This window comes from Thecamonas trahens (genome assembly GCF_000142905.1).
Source record: "Thecamonas trahens ATCC 50062 unplaced genomic scaffold supercont1.5, whole genome shotgun sequence".
Taxonomy (NCBI): domain Eukaryota; order Apusomonadida; family Apusomonadidae; genus Thecamonas; species Thecamonas trahens.
The window spans coordinates 340,715-362,213 of record NW_013657675.1 but is presented as its reverse complement, the minus strand read 5'-3'; the positions used below and the strand labels follow the sequence as shown (position 1 = coordinate 362,213).

The 21,499-nt window shown below is 64.3% G+C and overlaps 10 protein-coding genes across 10 annotated transcripts; 7 read left to right on the top strand and 3 right to left on the bottom strand.

Moving 5' to 3' along the window:
* Nucleotides 1-307: 307 nt before the first annotated feature.
* Nucleotides 308-2,460, top strand: AMSG_01308 (NPHP1 protein; the record flags this gene model as incomplete). Its single annotated transcript, XM_013906461.1, has 2 exons — nucleotides 308-392; nucleotides 503-2,460. 2 exons carry the CDS (start codon nucleotides 308-310, stop codon nucleotides 2,458-2,460), a joined length of 2,043 nt encoding a protein of 680 aa, XP_013761915.1.
* Nucleotides 2,328-5,932, bottom strand: AMSG_01307 (uncharacterized protein; the record flags this gene model as incomplete). Its single annotated transcript, XM_013906460.1, has 2 exons — nucleotides 2,328-4,952; nucleotides 5,689-5,932. 2 exons carry the CDS (start codon nucleotides 5,930-5,932, stop codon nucleotides 2,506-2,508), a joined length of 2,691 nt encoding a protein of 896 aa, XP_013761914.1. The 3' UTR covers nucleotides 2,328-2,505.
* A 310-nt stretch (nucleotides 5,933-6,242) lies between these two features.
* AMSG_01306 (serine/threonine protein phosphatase 5) lies at nucleotides 6,243-7,864 on the top strand (the record flags this gene model as incomplete). Its single annotated transcript, XM_013906459.1, has 3 exons — nucleotides 6,243-6,315; nucleotides 6,490-6,941; nucleotides 6,992-7,864. The coding sequence occupies 3 exons, from the start codon at nucleotides 6,243-6,245 to the stop codon at nucleotides 7,862-7,864; spliced, it is 1,398 nt and encodes a 465-aa protein (XP_013761913.1).
* A 182-nt stretch (nucleotides 7,865-8,046) lies between these two features.
* On the top strand, nucleotides 8,047-8,670 carry AMSG_01305 (ferredoxin). The gene has a single exon (XM_013906458.1). The coding sequence runs from the start codon at nucleotides 8,081-8,083 to the stop codon at nucleotides 8,648-8,650; it is 570 nt and encodes a 189-aa protein (XP_013761912.1). The 5' UTR covers nucleotides 8,047-8,080; the 3' UTR covers nucleotides 8,651-8,670.
* Nucleotides 8,671-8,886: 216 nt separating this feature from the next.
* Nucleotides 8,887-10,562, top strand: AMSG_01304 (CHY zinc finger domain-containing protein). The gene is made up of 2 exons (XM_013906457.1): nucleotides 8,887-9,002; nucleotides 9,210-10,562. Exons 1-2 carry the CDS (start codon nucleotides 8,898-8,900, stop codon nucleotides 10,536-10,538), a joined length of 1,434 nt encoding a protein of 477 aa, XP_013761911.1. The 5' UTR covers nucleotides 8,887-8,897; the 3' UTR covers nucleotides 10,539-10,562.
* On the bottom strand, nucleotides 10,259-11,274 carry AMSG_01303 (uncharacterized protein). Its single transcript, XM_013906456.1, has 2 exons — nucleotides 11,235-11,274; nucleotides 10,259-11,037 (listed from the first exon to the last, which is right to left on the bottom strand). Exon 2 carries the CDS (start codon nucleotides 11,016-11,018, stop codon nucleotides 10,563-10,565), a length of 456 nt encoding a protein of 151 aa, XP_013761910.1. The 5' UTR covers nucleotides 11,019-11,037; nucleotides 11,235-11,274; the 3' UTR covers nucleotides 10,259-10,562.
* Nucleotides 11,275-11,366: 92 nt separating this feature from the next.
* Nucleotides 11,367-15,133, top strand: AMSG_01302 (von Willebrand factor A domain containing 5A). The gene is made up of 2 exons (XM_013906455.1): nucleotides 11,367-11,585; nucleotides 11,728-15,133. Exons 1-2 carry the CDS (start codon nucleotides 11,549-11,551, stop codon nucleotides 14,910-14,912), a joined length of 3,222 nt encoding a protein of 1,073 aa, XP_013761909.1. The 5' UTR covers nucleotides 11,367-11,548; the 3' UTR covers nucleotides 14,913-15,133.
* On the bottom strand, nucleotides 15,009-16,306 carry AMSG_01301 (uncharacterized protein; the record flags this gene model as incomplete). The annotated part of the gene is made up of 2 exons (XM_013906454.1): nucleotides 15,009-15,034; nucleotides 15,079-16,306. The coding sequence occupies 2 exons, from the start codon at nucleotides 16,304-16,306 to the stop codon at nucleotides 15,009-15,011; spliced, it is 1,254 nt and encodes a 417-aa protein (XP_013761908.1).
* Nucleotides 16,307-17,095: 789 nt separating this feature from the next.
* On the top strand, nucleotides 17,096-20,244 carry AMSG_01300 (STE/STE11 protein kinase; the record flags this gene model as incomplete). The annotated part of the gene is made up of 2 exons (XM_013906453.1): nucleotides 17,096-18,762; nucleotides 18,807-20,244. The coding sequence occupies 2 exons, from the start codon at nucleotides 17,096-17,098 to the stop codon at nucleotides 20,242-20,244; spliced, it is 3,105 nt and encodes a 1,034-aa protein (XP_013761907.1).
* Nucleotides 20,245-20,359: 115 nt separating this feature from the next.
* Nucleotides 20,360-21,491, top strand: AMSG_01299 (U2 small nuclear ribonucleoprotein A; the record flags this gene model as incomplete). Its single annotated transcript, XM_013906452.1, has 2 exons — nucleotides 20,360-20,441; nucleotides 20,565-21,491. 2 exons carry the CDS (start codon nucleotides 20,360-20,362, stop codon nucleotides 21,287-21,289), a joined length of 807 nt encoding a protein of 268 aa, XP_013761906.1. The 3' UTR covers nucleotides 21,290-21,491.
* Nucleotides 21,492-21,499: the final 8 nt, after the last annotated feature.

Sequence of the window (21,499 nt, the reverse complement as noted above, 5' to 3'; positions counted from 1 at the left end):
AGACCGATGCCGCGATGCAGGCAGCCAGGAATAAGACTGCTGCGTGTGATTCATCTGGCTTAGCCCTCTGCCACGGAGTTATGTTCCTCCCAGTGTCCATGTCGTGGCGATTCAGCCTGCGCTTGGCATACTAGCTCCCGCCCGGGAGGTGGCTGTGGTGGCGGCCGTTGCGTCAGTGATTGATCGCAACGAAGTTTGCCGACGAATGGCTCAGCGCGCCCGACTCTGCCGCCCCGTCCGCGGCCACAGCGAGTGCCGTAGCGAGTGCCACACCGCACCCTCGGCTTCCCCTTCTGGCAAGAGACACATGGCAGAGGGCCACGAGGACTACGAGGGCGTGGACCTTAACAAGGTTGAGGCTGACGACCTTGAGGAGCTCATGCTTGACGACGGTAGGTCGGTCGACGGCCCGGTGCCGTTTGCGCGCCAAAGAGCGACAGGCTTGCTGAGCGGGCAACTGGGGCGAGGGTAAAGAGAGCGACTCACTTGGGCGGAGCGATAGATGAGGTAGGAGTTGTTGATGGCATGGGATATGCTGATGAGGCCCAGTCGCGGAAGGACAAGGAGGTGGAGGACGAGCAGTTTGCAACCGACGATGTGTGCGGACCGGAAGATCTGAGTGACTCGGAAGGCGAGTCGGACGAGGACCGCGGCGAGGATGATGATGGAGGTGAGGAAGAGAATTGCGATGGTGATGCTGGCGAGTTTGGATCGCGCAAAAAGTACCGCGTCAAGCGCAGGCGCCACGGAAGGCGGCGGCGGTCGCGCAAGTCGCGCAAGTCGCAGAAGAGCGACGATGGCGGCGCGGTGGTGAAAGAGGAGAGGGAGGTCGAGTTGGAGGAGGAGAACGTGATACCGACGGCGGAAGGCAACGGCGAGTCGCGGCGGCGGAAGAGACGGCGGCGGTCGTCGCGCAAGCCCAAGGGCGACGCTGGCAGCGGGGCCGAGGTGGCGCAGCAGGTCACCGGGGCTGCGGCGGCGCCGCCGATTGAGAGTGATGACGACGAGTGGCAAGAGGAAGCCGCGGCTGCGGGCGCAGTGGCACCAAGCGAGCCGTCGACAGCGGTCTCGCATGTCACCGGACAGCACTGGGAGCAGCTGCGCAAGACGTTTCGGCAGGGCGCCCAGATGGCGTCTGTGCTCGAGGGGTGGTACCCCGGTGTGCGCGGGTCAACGCTGGCGCACATCTACGAGCTTGGACACCACCGGCCGTCGGCACATCTCATCCCGGCGCTTGCCTCGCACGGGCTCGGATACGCTGACCTTGCGGTAGAGCGCAACACGGGTGAGCTGCGGCCGGTGTACTCGCGGTCAACGTTTGCAGTCCGGCTGACGACGGCGCTCGGCGTGCCGACGCCCGGCAACTATGCAGAGATTCTGGAGCGCAAGGCGCGGATCTGCCTCTTTGACGGCGAGTCAATCCTCTCAAACATCCACGTGGTGGTGGCGACGAAAGATTCGCAGTTCTCGGCCGAGGTTGGAACGACGACGCGGATCCGTGAGCAGTGGAAGTTTCCGCGGCACGGCGGGTTTGTGCCGTCGTCGGAGGAGCATGACAACGTGCTAGTGGTTCGGTTTCCGGCGCCGCCGTCTGTGGAGGCTGCGTCGCGGATGTGTCTTCTTGTCGAGCTTGCGATGGTGTTTGTCCGTCGCGGCGAAGTCGACGCTGCGCACCCGCAGGGCCGGATCATCGAGTCTGGCGAGGTGTCTGCAGGATGGACAACGCTGCCGCTGTTTCCGGACCGCGACGGCAAGCTGGTGGACCTGTCATCATACACGCTTCCCCTGCACGGCGGATCGCCGCAAGCGCCCACAACCCTCATCTCGCAGCAGGAGATCGAGGCGCAGCGGATCCCGATGTGGAAGGTGTTCTCAAAGCGGGCGGGGCCCAAGCTCAAGCTGAAGCTCGGCTCGCTCTCGCGGTCGCACATGCACGCGTCGGGCTTCCTGCCGTCGACGTTTCTGGCGTCGTTTTCGACGCTGCCGCTGCTGGTGCTGTTCCGGCAGCTGCTCGCGGCGCGGCTGCTTGGGCCGAGCGGCGGGGCGGGCGAGGCTGGGGACAGCGGCGAGGCGAGCCGGGCGACGGCGGTCTCGTACGATCCTGTGCTCACGCTCTTCCCGATGATGCTTGACGAGCCGGACATGATCGAGTGGCTGGAGATCATGTGGGCGGCCAAGACGCGGCACATGACCAAGTCTGAGCGGCGGAGTGTGGGAGCGGCCGGCCCGGTCTTTTCGACTATGATCTCTGAACTCTGGCCGCTGTTCTACGTTCACTTTCTGGCACCGCTCGGCAACCCAGAGCCGCATGTCCGGCGCGAGCGGCTGGCGTTTGTAGAGGACTTTGTGCAGGAGCCTGTGGCGCGGACGGCGCTGGATCCTGGCGCGTATAACGTGTACCAGCCGTTCCACATCGAAGAGGTGGCCTTTGATCCGCTTGCTAACCTCGGCTCTGCGTGAGCGGCGCAGCGCCTTTGCCGCGTCTGCCTTACTAAATGCAATCGATCATCGGCCGTGGAGCCGATTCATCTTGATGACGATCTTTTGGTTAAGGCGATGGGCCGAGGCGCGGAGCGAGTCGAGATGGCCAAACGGCTCGGGAGTGAACGGCGACGAGACCAGCGTGTCGCTGCCGGGGTCGGCTTCGGCCTCGAGGATGGTGTAGAAGAGTGGTGGGGCGACGCCGTGGACGAGGCCGCGGGCGTCGCGGGCATCCTGGAGGACGTCGACGTCGATGTCGCCTTCGTCGTCGTCAGGGCGCAGCGGACGATAGTGGTCAGCGGAGCGCGGCGCAGAGCCGGACGAGGTCTTGCGGGACGACGAGTCGGCCGAGGTTGATGAATCGAGTGAGGGCGAAGACGACGAGGCCGAGAGGTAGGTGGCGGACGAGGCGAGCGAGGCGAGCTCGTCCTCGACGCCGGACCATGAGCGGAGCGAGGCGTCCATGGCCGAGGGCAGGCGGAGGATGGACGGGGTGGGAGTGGGCGGCGGCGGCGGCGTGGGCCCGTGCTCGGCGGCGAGAGCAAGGGCGCGGCGAGTGAGGCGCTGCGCTTCCTGAAGGGCCCCGTTTGCAGCGTAGGCGCGGGCGAGGTCGAGATAGGCAGCGACGTGGCGCGGCTCAAGCTCGATGGTTTTGAGCAGGGCGCGGAGTGCGGCCTTGCGCTGGCCCTGGGCGCTGAGCACCTTGGCATGCCAGTAATGGCCGGCGGCAAAGTCAGGATAGCGCTGCATGACTTCGGAGAGGAGCTCGTCGGCCTGGAGGTGCTGATGGAGGGCAATGAACTCGAGGGCGAGCTGAAACTTGATGGCTGCGTTGCGCGGGGCGCGCTCGAGAGCGGTGGCAAGGGCTCGGACGGCGGCAGGGTGGGCACCACACGATGCGTGAATGTAGCCAGCGAGACGGAGTGGAGCGGCCCACGCCGGCTGGAAGGCTGTGGCAATGTCGAGGGCGGAGAGCGCCGGCTCAAACTCGCCCAGCTCAACCAGTGCGTAGCCGAGTATGAGCGCGTGGAGGGCCGAGGTGGTGTCTGCAAGGCGGGCGACGGCGGCAAAGAGGTTGATCGCGCGGTCGGGCTCGCCGTGGGCGAGCTCAAAGCACGCGCGCTGAAAGAGGTACAGCGACTCGTTCGGGGCGAGGTTGACAGCCTGCTCATACTGCACGGCGGCAGCAGCGGGATCGCCGGATTCCTGGACGGCGAGCCCGTACTCAAAGGAAAGAACCGGTGAGGAGGGGATAAGAAAGGCGGCGGCGCGAAAGTGGGCGAGCGAGATACCTTGCTGGGCGGCCGCACGAAGGGCGTTGCCGACAACCACCGGCGCGAGGACAACTAAAGGCTCGGCGTCGGGAGCAGACGCTAGGTGGTGCGGGATGATTGTAGAAGGGTGCGGGCCGGCAAAGGCGGCGCGCCACTCGAGCAGCTCGCGGGCAAGCTTGGCTTGTGTGGAGAGCGCAACGATGACCTCTGCAGTCGGCTTTGCGTGGAGGGCGGTGGAGACAAAAGACCAGGCGTGGTCAAAGAGGTGAGCGGCAAGGAGGTTGCGGGCGAGCGGGAGGGCAAGCTCTTGCTTGAGGCCGACGAGCTCGTGGTAGACGTCAAGGGCAGCAGCGAGGAGCGACGATTTGCCTTCGTCGAGGTAGAGGGCAAGGTAGACCGAGGAGCGGAGGAGGAGCGGCTCGACAGCGAGTGAGTCGAGGATGAGGGCGGAAAAGTGTGGCGCCGGGCCGCCGCCGATGCCCTGCAGCCGGGCGTCGGCGCGGTGGTAGTCCTCGATGGAGACGAGCCAGGCGTCGTTGTCAAAGGCGTCGAGCCAGCGGAGGGCCTCCCGGTACTGGCGGGCGTCGACGAGGGCGTGGATGGTCTGCAAAACCGGGCGGAGGCTGTCGTAGTCGCCGCGCATCCAAGCGGTTGTAAAGAAGCGCGAGATGGCGGCGGCAAGAGGGGCCGGGTTGGGCAGGTCAAGCCGGAGGCTCGGATACGGCAGCAGCTCCCTCAGCGGGAGGTGCCATCCGAGGCCGGCCCGGTGGCGCGATGACCACCATGCGTCAATCTCGGCGCGGCTCGGTGCAAGGCGGAGAGTGTCGGCGTCGTCTGACGGCGGATGCGGGAGAGCGGGAGCGAGACGCGGGTTGAGGGCGTCGCGGGCGGCAGCGAGCGTAAGCGGAGGCGGCGTGAGCGGCGGGCAGACCGGGCGCGAGGCGCCGAGCACACCGAGGCCAGCCCACCGCCAGCCGGTAGCGCCAACAACATGAGTGGCTCGGCCACGAGAGCGGAGGCCGTAGACGGCGGCCCATGTGGATGACCACGCCCGTGGCAGCTCCACAACCGGGACCGACTCGCCATCGCCAGCATCCGAGTCCGAGTACGACTCGAAGAGCCAGAGCGAGGCGCCCGAGCCGCCCGACGACGAGCCGTCCGAGACTGTTGATGCCGAGTCTGTCGAGTCTGCCGAGTCTGTCGAGTCGTCCAAGTCAGCCAAGTCTGTCGCTGTGCCAGCCACCAGCCGTTGATGAGCCAGGGCATGTCCGCCTCGTCGTCCGCCACCTGCTCTCCGTGCACTCCGCCTCAGCCTCCTCGTTCGTCGCCTCCTCCGTGCCCTGTCACGGCTATATGGCACCAGCGGGTGTGAGGCCATGGCACCCATGGTGTGTGTTTTGGGTGGGGTGGGGTGGGGGGGTGGGGGGGGGTGGGGGGTAGGGAGAGGGAAGTGTGGAGAGGGAGGGTGAAGGGCTCCTTTCTGGCTGGGCTCAGTTTGGCCTGCTGCGTTGTGGCGTTGTGGCGACCAGCGTGAAGAGGTGGTTGCGTAGGTGGCGAGAGATTGGGTAAGGTGTGTGGTGTGTTTATATGTATATGCGTGTGTGTGTATGTGTGTGTATGGGGGTTAGATCGGGGATGTAGGGGATGTGGGGGGGGGGGGAGGAGGGGCGATGGAGATGAGGTGGGGTATTGTAAGTGGCCAGGGCGAGATCGAGAGCGAGAAATAGAGAGAGAGAGAGAGAGAGAACAAGCGTGAGCGCGTGCTTGCGTGTGTGTGAGTGTGCGGTGCCCAGAGTAGGTCGGGAAGAGTAGCGATGAGCGTAGTGTAGGGCGAAGGGTAAGGTGTGCGGCGTTGGTCGTTGGGCGTTGGGCGTAGTGAAGGTCAGGTGCGTGAGGGTGCATCATGTTGACGGCGCCGATGATGGCGCAGGACGAGGAGGAGCAGAGGCAGACGACGGCAGCGGCCGCAATGAGTACTCGTCATCGTCAAAGTCATCAGGCAGCTTGTTATCGAACGACTTGTGGACGTGGCGGGCTGCCAGCTGCTTGCGAAGGCGGGCGCGGAGGGCAGGCGTGGTGGCGTTCTCGGTCTCGGCCAGGACAGCATAAAGCTGGTCCTCATCGTCCTCGCCAGCAAACTCGTCACCGGGGAAGCCAATCACATCCATGTCCTCCATGATGAGCCGTTGTGGGTGGTGTGTGAGGTTGTGTTGGAGCCTGGCGAGGAGGGGGGAGGGAGGCGAAGGAATGCGACCTGGATCTGTTCACGAACGATTACCTCAACCAACAGAGTAATCGTTCTCGAATACGTCTACAACAAATAATCGTGTTCGGTTCTCGAATACCTCAACAACAAATAATCGTGTCCGGTTCGCCGGCCACCCCCCCCCCCCCCCCCCCTCCGCCAGATGTGGCCGGCCGGCTGAGGCCAAGCAAAGGCTTGCGGCGAACAACCGCTGGTCGGCCGACCTCACTTTGCGAACCATCATGGCGGCGGTGTCTGAGGAGGAGCAGAGGCGTGCGGATGAGCTGAAGAACAAGGGCAACCAGTACTTCCAGGGTACGTTAGATGGGCGGGACGGAGGCGGGGGTGTGTCGGACCGTGCGGGGCTTGGACGGTGTGGGGGTGCGTCGAGAAGGGGCCTCGGCTGAGCCATTTTTCTGCGGATGGGCAGGGCAGTGGCGAGGCGGCGTGAGGACTGACGGAAGCAGGGCGGTGTGGTGCGTGAGATAGAGGCGCACTACGGGCAGTCGCTGGAGGCGTACTCGGAGGCGATCAAGATCAATCCCAACTCGGCGGTGTACTACGCAAACAGGGCGTTTGCGCACATCAAGATGGAGGCGTACGGCGCGGCGTTGACCGACGCCAACTCGGCCATCGAGCTCGATCCCGACTACGTCAAGGGCTACTACCGGCGTGGATCGGCCAACTTTTGCCTCGGGCACTACAAGGAGGCACTGAAGGACTTTAAGCGCGTGGTCAAGCTCAAGCCGCGCAATGCCACGGCCCGCAACAAGCTCAAGGAGTGCGAGAAGGCCGTCAAGCGCATGGCGTTTGAGGCGGCCATCGCGTCGGGCGAGGCGACCGACGAGGCCTCACCGTTTGACAACCTCGACTACGACTCGATTGCCGTCGAGGACTCGTACACCGGGCCGCGGTTCGACGGCGACATCACGGTCTCGTTTGTGGAGGAGCTCATTGCCACTTTTAAGGCGCAGGGCAAGCTCACCGCAAGTATGCGCTCAAGCTGCTGGCGCTGGCCAAGCCCATCTTTGCGGCGGAGCCGTCGCTCGTCGACGTCCCGGTCAACGACGCCTTTACCGTCTGCGGCGACGTCCACGGCCAGTTCTACGACTTTTGCAACATCTTCGAGCTCAACGGCCCGCCGTCGGAGACCAACCCGTACCTGTTCAACGGCGACTTTGTCGACCGCGGCTCGTTTGGCGTGGAGATCATCTTCACCATGCTCGCGTACAAGGTGCTCTATCCCAAGGCATTCTTCATGACGCGCGGCAACCACGAGTCGAAGAACATGAACCAGATGTACGGCTTTGAGGGCGAGGTCAAGGCCAAGTACGACGACCGCACCATGCGCCTCTTCACTGATCTGTTCAACTCGCTCCCGCTCTGCGTGGTGCTCGGCGGCAAGGTCATCGTTATGCACGGTGGTCTGTTCTCGCGCGACGACGTGACCCTCGACGACATCCGCGCCATCGACCGCTTCTGTCAGCCGCCCGACGAGGGCCTCATGTGCGAGATCCTCTGGTCCGACCCGCACCCCTACCCAGGCCGCGCGCCGTCCAAGCGCGGCGTCGGCGTCGCCTTTGGTCCCGACGTCACCAAGCGCTTCCTCGAGGCCAATGGCCTCGAGCTCCTCGTCCGTTCGCACGAGGTCAAGGACGAGGGCTACCTTATTGAGGCCGACGGCAAGCTCATCACAGTATTCTCTGCCCCGAACTACTGTGACCAGGTCGGCAACAAGGGCGCCTTTATCCGCTTCGACTCGGAGCTCAAGCCGCACATCACCTCGTTCGAGGCCGTTCCGCACCCGAACGTCAAGCCCATGGCCTACGCCGGGCCGTCATTGATGTCACTGTTTGGCCTCTGACCGCATCGGAACGCTTGTAAATGCCCCCCACTACCTTGGCCTAGCCTGCCTTTGAGCGAATGCGCTGTTGGATGGGTGTGCGGCTGCTGGCTGCTGTTGGTCGGTGAGCGACATCCTCCGGTCTGACTCGCCCCCCGTCGGGCGGGGTCGCCGGCGAGCTCGTGTACGCGAGTGTCCTACTACACTCGACTGCAACGGACCACTGCAAGGTTACGAATGCTCTGGAGTGCTGTGGTTGGTGTGCGGATGGCAAGCAGGGCGGCGGCGGTTCGCGCGGGTGGTGCGGTGGCGACGCGCAGCGCGTCAAGGGCGACAGCGACGGCCGACGCGGGCACGGTCGCCGTCGCTGGAGGCGTGAGCGCCGTTCGGGCGTTCTCGGCCTCGGCATTCGCATGCACTGGGTCGGACCCGGGCTGGAAGGGTGACGGGACGGTGGCCAACGTGGTCTTTGTCACGCCCGAGGGCGAAGAGCTGGCGGTCGAGGGCGAGAATGGGCAGCATCTCCTGGCCATCGCCCACGACAACGGCATTGAGCTCGAAGGCGCGTGCGAGGCCTCGCTAGCCTGCTCGACATGTCATGTCATTGTCGACGACGACTTTTTCGACAAGCTCCCCGAGCCTGAGGAGGAAGAGGAGGACATGCTCGATCTCGCCTTTGGCCTCACCGAGACCTCGCGCCTCGGCTGCCAGATCGTCATGAGCCCCGACATCGACGGCATTCGCGTCACCCTCCCGGCCGCCACCCGCAACTTTGCCGTCGACGGCTTTGTGCCTCAGCCGCACTGATAAATCATGGTCATTCCCTGTCTACCTTCAGCGGCGGCGGCGCCGCCTCGTCAGAGCTCGCCAGCATCTTGCCCTGCCGCACAAAGCAGCGCACCCAACTAGAAGCAGCCATGCAATCAGACCGGCACACGTCCTTACTCCGCGATCTATCCTGCTAATTGCTTCCACCACCCGCCACCCAATTGACTGTGATGAAGTAAACACAAGTCGCTCTCGGTGGCTGGCACACTCGACTTGACTCGACACCATGAGCTCAGGCGAAGAGGATGCCCAGTCGGTGCTTCGGAAGAAGGTTCTGGCCATCCAGCGGGACGCGAGTTTGAGCCCTGCGGAAAAGTCTCGCAAGATCCAGGTAGGTAGTGAGGGTGAGGATGGCATGAGCTTGTATATGGTGGCGTTGTGTCGGGGAGAGGGGGGAGTGGTCCGAGTGGAAGGTTCGCAGAGTCGGGATGGGACGAAGGACGCGGGCAGAGGCACACTCTCTGCACGGCATGCTTTGTCGTGGATGGATAGAGACAGAACTTACGGCAGTGGGATTTTGGGGAGGGGGGATGCACAGGACATCATGATGGCCAAGTGGAGGAGCGGAAATGCTGGAGCAAGTCAGGCGACTAGCGATGAGTGCGACGACAAGGCCAAGAGTTGGTACTCGCCACCGAGCGAGACTGGCGATGACGAGGGGATTCTGGGGTGCAAGCACTATCCACGCAAGTGCAAGCTCTGGGCTGAGTGCTGCTCCAAGTTTGTGACATGTCGGCTGTGCCACGATGAGGAGACCGGCGATCCCGACCATGTGCTGGATCGGTTTTCGGTGAGCAAGATCCTGTGCATGGAGTGCGGGACCGAGCAGGCACCGGCGACCAACTGTGCTAATTGCAACATCGCGTTTGCCTCGTACACCTGCCTCAAATGCAACTTGTTTGACGGCAACCCGAACAAGTCGATCTACCACTGCGACAAGTGCGGGCTCTGCCGGGTCGGCGAGGGCCTCGGCATCGACTTTTGGCACTGTGACACGTGCCAGATGTGCCTCTCGATCGATCTGGAGAACCACATCTGCATCGAGAAGAACATCATGTCCAACTGCCCGGTCTGCCGCGACTACATGTTCACGTCGACCGAGTCGATCCAGATCCTGCCGCGCTGCGGCCACTGCATGCACGAGTCGTGCTTCCGGGAGTACGTTGAGTCCTCGCTCGTTTGCCCGCTCTGCTCCAAGACCATCTACGACATGACCGAGCAGTGGCGCCGTCTCGACAACCTCATGGCGCTCTCGCCCATGCCCGAGGACTACGCCGAGTCGGTCGCACATCTCCTCTGCAACGACTGCTCCGGTCGCTGCCAGGTGCCGTTCAACTTTCGCGGCCACAAGTGCAGCCACTGTGGCTCGTACAACACCCGTGCTGTTCATGTGGACCATCCCGAGCACATCACCGCCGCCCGCCTCGGCGGCGCTATCCCATCTGCTGCTGAGCGCCAGGCAGCAGCAGCTGCCGCCTCCGCCGCCGCCGATGACGACGCCTCGGCTTCAGCCTCGGCCTCAGAGGAGTCGGTCACTGGCGATCAGGACGTGCCCGTTGTCATCGACATGGATGTCGGCGAGTCGCCGTCTGGCACCACCACCGCCGTCTTTGTCGACGCAAGCACCTACGAGGCCAACCAAATCGGCACCGAGCCTTCGGTCTCTCCGCAGCACCCACCAGCCGTCGTCGACGAACCGGAGCCGGTTGCCATGCTCATCACCCCGACCGCCCTCGATGTCACCGCCGAGTACGGCCACACCGGGCCGGGCATGTCGCCATCAAGCAGTGTGCCTGAGAACGGCAGCGCTGGTGGCAACGGCGACGACGACGACAATGAGGTCTGGAATGTCATGGCCTCGCCGTAAACTATAAAGCCGTGTTGGCCCGCCTCACACCTGGTCGGGATGAACTTCAAAGTACGGCCGTGCCGGAGACGTAAAGGTGTCGTCAAGCCGGGCCGATCGCGCCCGCACCTTGCGCCGCACCCGATGGACCTCTCGAGCCGACGACGCCGGTGACTCGCTGGTACGCTTGCGCTGCAGAAACGAGGCAAACAGATCGCCCAGCAGCGCCTCTTCCTCCTTGTCTAGCGTGGAAGCCTCGAGCTCGTTGCCCTCCTCCTCGGCATCGGCATCGGAATCATCTCCGACCTCGACAACCTCGACAATCTCGTCGGGCGCAGCCATCTTGACTGCCTCCCTAGCCTCTAGCTCAACCACCTCGCGGCCGTTCTGCAGCGCGCTGCGCATGGCCGTCTGGATCGCCGACTGGACCCGGGCCTCGTCCATCACCAGCTTGGCATGATGCTCCACAAGTGCAGCCGTCAAACTGCTCTCCTCGCCCATAAGGTGATCTTCCTCGAACCTGGAAGCAGTCGCCCGAGTCGAGGCGGCATGTGAGTTTGGCGCCATTTTGCCGCGCCCCCCCCCCAACCCTCTGCCCCCTGTCCCCTCTGCCCTCCCCCCCCCCCCCTCCTGTCCCCCTCCCTCCCATGCCATTCAACCCTCCCCCCACCCCCCTCTACTCGTCCCCACCACCATCCAGTATGGCTAGCACCCTACCTGCGAATCTTCTCCGCTACAAAGCGACGCAGTTGCAACAGAACGTCCATTCGATGACCGCCACCTTCCATTGTGGAGGAGAGTAAAACCAGCGAGCGGTGACGACGACGACCACACACCATTATTCATCCATCACAAAGCCAAAAACTCATTGTTCACCAACTGACTGACAGACTCGGTCATTCCAACCCACCCACACCTACACACCCACACACCTACACACCTACACACCCACCCACACCATAGACTCAACCCAATCCCCACCAAAGACTACCTTCCCCACACATACACTCTATTCTTTTATTCTGCACGCTATGTCTTCGCAACAGGAAAAGGTAGCCATGTTCCAAGGTAGGCTTCCCCTGCACTCCACACCCCCCCCCTGCTCTGCTTCCCCCTTGCTGCACCTGTGCATGCAACTACTGATGATGTGGGGGTTTTTTTTACACTTCCTTTTCTTCTTTCTCCCTCTTGTACTCACAAACCTTGACAGGCATAACCGGCGCATCCGAGGCTACCACAAGGCAGTTCCTCTCGCGGGCTGGGTGGAACGCGGAGATGGCGCTGTCGAACTACTTTGAGGCCGGACTCGAGCCCGAGACGGTGCCGGTCCCGGTTGCGCCGCCGGTCAACGCTACCGGACCGGCCGACGAGGATCCGCTGGTGGGCGACGAGGTGTGTGCACTGGTGGCCGCCGGAACTCGCCGCGCGATGCCGCTAGTCGGAGCCACAGTTCATGCGGTGGTCCTGGATCTGGCGGCCGATGTTGATGTCGTCTTTCGCTTTGTCAACGACTCGGACGACGCGCTGGAGGCCTCGTTTGTCTTCCGCAATGACGACGTGGCCATCTGCGGGTTCGAGGCTCAGGTCGGCGACTTGCAGATCGAAGGCGTGGTCCAGGAAAAGCAAGCTGCACGTGCAGCATATACCGCCGCCGTGGCCGCCGGCGATGGCGCCTTTCTCCTTGAGCAGGGCGTCAACGAGTCGGTCTTGGTTCTTGCCATTGGCAACGTCCTCCCACACCAGTCGGTCCTCATCCGGCTCCGGTACGTCATCGAGCTCGAGCTCGAGCGCGATGCCGTTGTCCTTCCCATCTCGCTGGCGCGGCTGCCGCTAGCGGATCCGGCCAGCTTGCCGGACGCAGCGCCCGACGACGCCGCCACCGCCGAGGTTCCGCCCGGGCTGGCAGTGACGGTGGCGGCCACGATGCCGTCAGCCATTCACGACGTGGTCTCGCTCACCCACGACGTGCGGACCGAGCGTGAGTCAGACGAGCGGGTGCACGTCACGGTTGAGCGCCCGCTCGGCGGCGAGGTCGCCAGTGCCCCGCTCGTTGTCCGCTTCCACCTCGATGCCGCCAACCAGCCGCGCCTCGAGTGCCAGGCCTCGGGTCTGCTTGGCGACGACGCCCTGGCCTTTACCATTGTGCCCGAGGCTGGCGATCTGTTTGACGCGAGCGCCGCCGAGCTCGGCGCCCAGCGCGCAGAGCTCATTTTCCTTGTCGACCGGTCCGGCTCGATGGCCGGCTCGCGGATGAACCAGGCCAAGAACGCACTGCAGCTCTTCCTCCGCTCCATCCCCATGGGCTCCAAGTTCAACATTGTCTCGTTTGGCTCGCGCTACGAGAAGCTCTTTGCCTCGGCGGTCGAGTACAACGACCGGTCGCTCACCCGCGCACGTGCCGCGGTGGCTGGCATGAAGGCCGACCTCAACCAGACCGACATTCTCCCGCCGCTCCGCGACATTTTTGCGTCCGAGCCCGAGGACGGCGTCCCGCGGCAGCTCCTCATCCTCACCGACGGCGAGGTGCCCAACACTTCGGAAGTCCTCACCTTTGCGCGCAACGCTGCGTCCGAGACCCGCGTCTTCACCTTTGGCATCGGCGCAGAGGCGTCCCGGACCCTGGTCAAGGGCCTGGCTCGCGCAGGCCGCGGCTACGCCGAGTTTGTTGTCTCTGGCGAGCGGATCGAGCCGGTCGTCGCTCGCCAGCTCCGCCGCGCTCTGCAGCCGGCCATCACCAACGCACGCATCGACTGGGGCGGTCTTGCTGACAAAGTTGTTCAGTGCCCGGCCGCCCTTCCGCCCATTTTCGCTGGTCAGGCATTTACCGTCTTCGCCCTCGTTGATGGCGACCGCGCCGAGGGCGCCGTCGACAACGTCCACACGGTGGCGCTTGTCGGCGACACGCCCATGGGCGGGTTCGACCTCGCCCTCGAGTTCAACATCGCCGAGGACGTGGTGCCGGGCGACCTGCTCCACCGCATCGCTGCCCGCAACCTCATCAAGCAGCTCGAGCGAAACGTGGGCAAGCCCGGCCCGGCCGGCAAGGCTGCCCGCAACCGCGTCGTCCATCTGGCCACAAAGTACTCTCTCATCTCGTCGTGCACCTCGTTTGTCGCCCTCGACAAGCGCGACGCCGAGACCCGCCGTGCCGCTATCCGAACCAACCTTGCTCGTGTCGACCTTGACCCTGCTGCGTCAGCCGCCGCTGCTGCGTCGGAGGCTGGCGTCCGCGACCTGCCGGACAGCGTCGGTGTCGCCGTCTCGGCTGACATTCTTCCTACTGAACCCGGACCGATGCCGATTTCACGCGACGCGTATGCCGACACCGACACTCTGCTCGACTCGATCGAAGAGGCGATAGAGCGGCAGTACGAGATATCGTCCGCCATCGGCCAGGAGCTCCACAACCAGAACAACATGCTGAACGAAGTTGCCGCTCCGCCGCCGCCGGCTGCGCGCAGCTCCGACGGGTTCTTCTCTGCGCTCCGGTCTGTGTTTTCGTCGTCGTCGGCGGCAGCAGCGCCTCCACCGGCACCGCGCGCAGCACCTGCCCCCCCGCCTGGAGCCGCCATGTTCCAAGCAATGGCCCCGCCGCCACCGATAGGTGGCGCGCCGATGGGTAGTGCTCCCGGGTATGGCATGGCGCAACCGATGGCGTACGGTGGTGGTGGCAGTGGCGGTGGCTTGGGTGGCAGCGCCGGCTACGCAGGAGCAGCTCCACCGCCGATGCGCCGTGGCAGTAGCGGCGGCCAGGGTGGCGGCAGCGGCCGCGTCCTCGCCCGCGCCAAGGGCAGCCGCGCGCGGCCGCCGGCAATGGCGGAGAAAAAGCGGAGCTCCAGCCCGCGCCAGAGCTCGCGCCGGAGCAAGGCGCTCGGGCTCGATACCAGCGCGGCAGTTAGCTACGACTACACTGGATCTGGCGAGCAGTCGCTGGCCTCGCCGGCGTGGGCCGAGCTCGAGGCTGAGGGCACCGCCGACGGCTCGCTGTTTGGCGCGGCACCGATGGCTGCACACGCCTCAAGGGGCAGCCTCTTCTCCAGCGACGACGACGAGGACGGAAGCACTGCTGGCGACGAAGCGTTTAGTCTCATTCTCGACGCTGCGCTGCGGCCGGTGGACAAAATTATCATGCTGCAGTCGGCATCAGGCGCGTGGCCTGCGACCGAAGCGCTGGCGTCGGTGCTTGGCGTGCCGGTCCGGACCGGCGCGCCCGACGGAGCCAGCGACGATGCGTGGGCCACCGCGCTCGTGCTTGCGCACCTGGCCGCCACACTCGCCAACGACGAGGACGAGTGGGCACTGCTCGCGCAAAAGGCCAAGCATTGGCTCCGCAAGCAACTTGGCGACAGGTGTCAGGCCGTCCTCGATGCAGCGGTGGCCGTCATCGGCGGGTAGATAGACGCCTACCACACAAATGAAAACCAGGCGCCGCGGTGCTCGACCGGCGACCACGGAATCCAGAAAGTGCTTGCCACCAGCGACGACGGGTGGTCATCGGCGAGTACAGCATCTCGGGTCTTGGTCGCCGCGGCAATCTCCGGCGGCAGTTCCAGGCCACAACGCCAGAGCGCAATCACGTTTGTGTCGCACCCGGGAATAAAGAGCCGGACATAGCGGCCGGCGTCCGAGTTGTCAAAAGAGAACGCATCCACAATAACAGCAGGGCTACTGGAAGGCAGCTCGCTGCAGACAAGAACTGCCACTGAAGGTGTGACCTCGGTCGCCAGGGCCACCAGCAAATCTGACCAGAGCCGCGACGTCGTGGCTACGCCCGGCCCGATGGCCATAGCCAGGCATTGGCCCAGCGAGAACGGAGTGTCCGGCCCTGCAAGCAGGTCCCACGAGCCAAACGCCTTGGCAAAGTGCTTGAGCGCAAGCCACAGGGCGGCCACGCCGGCAAAATTGGCACCCGACGCGGTTGGGTGCGGCATGTCGGACGACCACGGAAAGGCGTCGGCTGCGGTTGGCACAATGTCGTCGGTGACATTAACCTGCTGCGACGCTGTGATCGGATCCCAGTAGCGGACACCCGTGACGCCACCGTACGCTGCTTCGCGCGCATCGACCGGCTCTACCAAGCCCGGCAGCGGGTTGCCATCTCCTGCCAGCCAAGCACGAGCAGCGAGCGTAGCCTTAAACCACGCGAGCGATGGCCCGATGGAGGCCCACATGGCCAGAGTGACGATGGAGGGATCAAGTGTACTCACACCTGAGGCATGCGCCAGCTCGCCGAGGCGCTCCCAACCTCCGGCATCGTCATCATCGTCCGGAGGTGGAAAAGAGGCGTCTACAAAGAGCGTGCCGCGGGCATGGGCGACGGAAGCGAGGTGACGGACCGGCGATGCAGTGTAGCCCATGGCCCGCCACCCGTCGCAAGCCTCGTCGCCAGTCTCATCTTCAAGCGGATCGCCCCAAGCCACCAGCGCGGCAGCTTCCTCGCTGCCGGGGAGGACGACAGGCTCGACCAGCGGATAGACGACGCCCTGGCGGCGGAGAACCGACGAGATGGGAAAGTACACCTTGTCGGCTCCGTCAAGGAAGACAACCTCTGTGCCCCGTGGGTCCCAGATTACCTGATACGTCGACGGATTGAGCTTGATACGAGTCGAGACCTTGCGCAGCGACGAGTCGCTTCCCTGCGCCGCCGATGGGAGGTACAGCACCTCGACAGTGACCGGTCTCGACGCATACGAGCCTACAACCAGTGCCCGCTTCCCCTCTGTAGCACCCTTGGCCCTGCCACCCTTGGCCCCGTCCACCACCCGGCCCTTGGATGTCCCACAGCCCATGAGGGAAGGGGGGGGGAGGGGGAGGGGGCGAGAGGTGGTGTGGCATGGCCAAGTCGTGCCCGTGACCGTGGCTGTGGCTGAGCAGAGGCCCAAGTGCTCAATATCAGTAGAAAGCGGTGCGATGGCGATGGCTGTAGATATGGCAGGTTTGGGAAGGGAAGGGAGGGGGAAGGGGGGAAGGATGTGATATATACATATATATATATGTATCAAATGTGCGCCTTGCCTTACGCGAGTCGGTGGCCCTGATCTGCTGCTCCTTACCTACGACTGCGATACTGCTCAGTAAAGCTGCTGCAATTGGCTGTAGGCGGCTCACAGTCCCCCTGAGGTCATCATCATTACCACCACCACCACCACCACCAAGACAGCGCCTCCCATAGCCATTCCCTACCGATATCACCCCCCCCCCCCCCCCCCCTTTACTCAGCTGATCTCCCTCTTCCCCTGCCCCGATCATCCCTCCACCCAGAACGGCAAGCCACTCCAAGCCCCCCCCCCCCCCCCCCCGTCCTTCCCTTTCGGCCACAGCCTCCACCGCACCGATCAAGCCCGTCCCCCACCCCTTCCCCTATCCTCGCCCTCCCCCCCTCCCCCTTACCTCTCCCCACACTCACACCTAACCACACGTGCACTCACACGCCCACACGCCTACACGGTTACGTCGTGTGGAAGTTGGACGACGTGCTGGTGAGGCCCTGGGCCTGGTGACCCCAAGCAGAGGCGACCAAGCAGAAGAAGACCAACAAGCAGGCGACAGAGGTGGCGAGCTTGGCAAGCCGCGGCAGCATGGCGGCCGATGCTGGTGCAGGCAAGAACAGTGGAGAGATAACGGGTGGTATAACTTCGCCAGAGGCTGCTACAGTGACGTTCAAGTGCTTTGTGGCCGATGCAGATGACATCCGACGGCTGGTACTTCCGCTCGTGGCCGGTGGCCGGCTGGGCATGGCCGAGCTGGGCGCCGCGCTGGTGACCGAGTACGGAGTGGCGCCGATGCGGGTGCGGTATTATGACGGCGACGGCGATCTGATTCTGCTCTCGTCACAGGAGGCACTCGATGCGGCGCTGCATGATGCCGCCCAGCGCGAGCTGTCCAAGATCCTAAACCTGGTTCTGGAGCTCCCGGCGGGGTTCGGGGCGCGGGTGCCGCCATCGCCATGGGCGTGGGCGGCGGCGGCAGAGGAAGCGCAGCAGGCGACAGCTTCGTCGACACTCTCGATTGCCACCCGCCGCTCCGTCCAGATGCTGGGCGTGGATGTGCCCGAGCCTGCGAGCGCGCCAGGCATTGTCTCGTCAGAGACCTGGTCGCTGCCTTCGGGCGAGGGTGCGGCGCCGATGGTGAGTCACGGCACGCTGCCCGAAGAGTCCGAGTCTGACGGCCGCGCAATTGTGCCGCTCAACCCGAACTTTGGGTGGAAGATTGGCACGAAGATGCTGGGCAAGGGCTCGTTCGGCTCCGTGTATCTCGGGCTCACCGATGACGGACGAATTGTTGCTGTGAAAAAGGTGGAGCACTCAATGTGCGACTCGCGGGCGCTGGCGCGGCTGCAGGCCTTGCGCGAGGAGGTCAACATCATGCGCCGGCTGCGCAACCCGCACATTGTGCGGTATCTGGGTGCCGAGGTCTCTCAGCCCGACTCGGCCATCTACATCCTTATGGAGTACATGTCCGGTGGTTCGATCAAGGCGCTGCTCACGCGGTTTGGCTCGCTGGCGGAGCCGCTTGTCCGCAAGTACACCAAGCAGATCCTCATCGGCCTCGAGTACCTGCACTCGCACTCGATCCTGCACCGCGACATCAAGGGAGCCAACATCCTGGTCGATAAGGACGGCGTGGTCAAGCTCGCCGACTTTGGCGCGTCCAAGTTGCTGGAGGAGGCCGAAGACGGCGCACGGTCGCTCAAGGGCACGCCGTACTGGATGGCACCCGAGATCCTCAAGCAGGAGGGCGCATTCACGTCGGCAGACATGTGGTCGGTCGGCTGTACGGTCATCGAGATGATCCAGGGCATGCCGCCGTGGGCCCATCTCCACCACCGTGCTCTGCTTCTTAAGCGGGTGTGCGAGGACTGCGAGAGCCCGCCGCTGCCTACAGGTATCTCGCCCGAATGCAAGGCCTTTCTAGACGCGTGCCTGATGTTTGATCCGTCAGCGCGGCCGACGGCGCGCGAGGCCCAGTCGCTGGCCTTTGTCGTTGATGTCGCCGTGCCGCTGGTTGGCAAGCGAACAACGCCGCGACTGGCCTCGACCGGCGACCTGCTGTGGGTGGCCGACGCCGACGCTGACGCCGACACCGAGGGCAATGGTGCTCCCTTTTGTAGCTCTGGCCTGTCACCGGGCTCGCGCTCGGAGACCATCTCGTTCTCTGTCTCGGTTCCATCGCCGCGGTCGCTGGTCTCGACCTCGCACACCGCCACGCTTTGCTCTTCCGGCGCGTCCTCGTCTGCTGAGGACGAGTCCTCACTGGGAGACTCACAGCTGTACTCGACGGTCGAGACAGCGGGACGCTGACACTGACGTCAGGCCCGCCACTCCCGTCGGCCTACCGTGTCAACGACACACTCTCGGAGCTCTCAGGCGATGATGGCGAGAGCTCGGGCATGACCGTAGTGTTCTCGCCGGCCGCTGCAACCAGTTCCGTACCACTCAGTCCAGGCCGGCACCGACGGACCGAGTCGGAGCCGGATCCGCACGCACGGGCAGTGGCAGCCGCCGCAGCGGCGGCAGCAGAGCCCTGCTCGCCGTCGGCGCTCACGGCGTCGACCACGGCGTCAGGCTCAGACTCAATGCCCTCGCCGCTGTACAAGCGGGTCACCAACTTGATCAGTCCGATGCGGCGATACTTTTGGCCAAACGGAGACGGCGAGCTCGGCGACGACGCACCGGTCGGCCCCAGCGGCGGGACGGAGAGGACTCCGCTGCATCGCACGATTTCCGAACCGGTGCGGCTCTGCGCGCCACTTGTAGGCGCAAGTGCGAGTGCGAGTGGATCCGGCGGCTCTAGCTCAGGTCTAGGTGCCAATGTCGAGGGCGGTGGCAACGAGGAGGCGGTCAACACGTTCCTGCGGACGTCGGTGCGGGCCAAGCTCGAGTTTGCGCGGCGGACGCTCGGCTCGTTGGCTTCGGACGTCTTTGACTCTGTCCACGCTGAGCTGCGGTCTTCGTTCACGCGGCCAGAGACGAGCGGGCGAGTGTTCACCCCTGATGCGCCGCCGAGCTCCGCGCCGTCGCCGGCCGGCGGTGCAAGTGGCGGGCGTAGCGAGGCCGAGACCGAGAAACTGCGGCACCGGCGCACCTTCTCAGCTGGTGGGACGGTGTCGTCATGGGCGTCGGCGTCGGCGTCGGCATCGGCGTCGGCGTCAGCGTCTCACATCTACGACGGGTATGAGGCAGCAGCATCACTGGGCGGATATGACGACGCCGGCGATGTGTACTGTGCGCGACCGAACGAACTCTCGTCGTCAGACGGTGTGATGGAGGTAGTGACCGACGATGAGCTCGAGTTTGACACGCCATACTTTTCAGTGGACCGGCTGGTCTCACCTGTGGCGGAGCCGACCACCAGCTACTACGAGCCAAACGCGCGGTTCACCTGCGTGCTCGACATCAAGCCGCGGACGGTCAAGACTGATCTCGGCCTTCTGGAGAACGCCGTGCGGCTCATTGCCATGCCGTCGCTGGTATGGGGCATGTCTTCGTTTGAGCCGGTCGCCTACGGGGTCGTCAAGTTTCGCGTCGTTGCCACGTTTGTCAGTGACTTTGTCGGCGTCAGCGATCTCGAGGAGGCTGTCCTGGCTTTTGAGCACTACGTCCAATCGGTCGAGGTGGTAGCCGTCAACCGGCTCCCGGGCTCTGGCCCGTCTACTCCACGGGTAGCTTCGCCAACCTCGCCACCTGCACTTGCTGCACCCGATGCCATCGAGGCCGTGATACTGTAGCTGGAGTGTGCGATGGAGATAGCATGTATTGAACGATGCGTGGACTTTGCCACGGGAGGGCGAGGAGGGCGAGGGCGAGGAAGCGGACCATTGGCGTTGGTCACTCGACTCAATCATGTCGCGCCTCACCGCCGACACGGTAGCGACTGCGCTACACTACCTCAACCCATGCGGGCTTCTTGAGCTTGACCTCCGGGGTAAGTACCAAGCAAGAGCGAGTGTGAGGAGGTGGTTAGGTGTGAGGTTGGCCCTGTAGTGGGCGCTGTGGAGAAGCGGAGAGGGAAGACTGACGTCTGGGCGGGGCCGAGAGGCAATGGCAGAAAACAATCTGGCGGCCATTGAGAACCTTGGCGCCACACGGGACGGGTATGAGGCCATTGACCTCTCAGGCAACCATATTCGGGTCCTGGGTGGTTTTCCAAGGCTGCGCAAGCTGAGCATGCTGCTGCTGGCAAGCAACCGCATTGGCTCGGTCGACTCGGGCCTTGGCGCTGCCCTCCCGGCTCTCCGCTCGCTGGTCCTCTCCCACAATGTCATCGGCTCGCTCGACGCCCTCAACCCGCTGGCAGAGCTGGCGGCCTCGCTGCGTCGCATCTCCCTGGTGGGTAACCCGGTGGCCCGCAACCCCAAGATGCGGCTGTACCTGCTGCATCTTTGCCCGCGGCTGCAGGTCATCGACTTTGTCAAGGTTAAGCGCGCCGAGCGTCTGGCTGCCATCGACGAGTTTGGCAAGCCCGGCGAGGCTGCGGCGCACAAGACATTCGACCCGCTCGCGGCCTTGCCGTCGTCAGCGGGTGCCGCCGCTCCCAGCAAGGATGCGACGTCGGCCATGTCCTCTGATGAACGGGCCGCCATCGCCGCCATCCTTGCCAACGTCGACTCGCTCGACGAGATCAACCGCATCAAGATCCTGGCTCAGACGCCTAACGGCCGTGCCTCGCTCCTCGACGGCTCGTACGCCGCCGCTGCCTCGCAACATCCGCCTTCTACCGAGTCTACTGCTGCCACCGCCGGTGATGTCGAAGACATGGATGATCTGGACTGAGCGAGCTCGTCTGGCCCCGATCACGGGCCTCATCCTCGGAAGCCAAGCTGACCGCTATCCGCAGAGTTTGGCAGCGAGGAGTTGTTGGAGAGGAGAACGAGAGCAATGGCGCCGGACGCTTCGATGCGAGGCGCGGAGGATACCTTGAACTGCCGCTCGCTCGCCGGCAGTGGAAGGCATGGAAATGAATGGAAGAACTGTGTTGTCCAC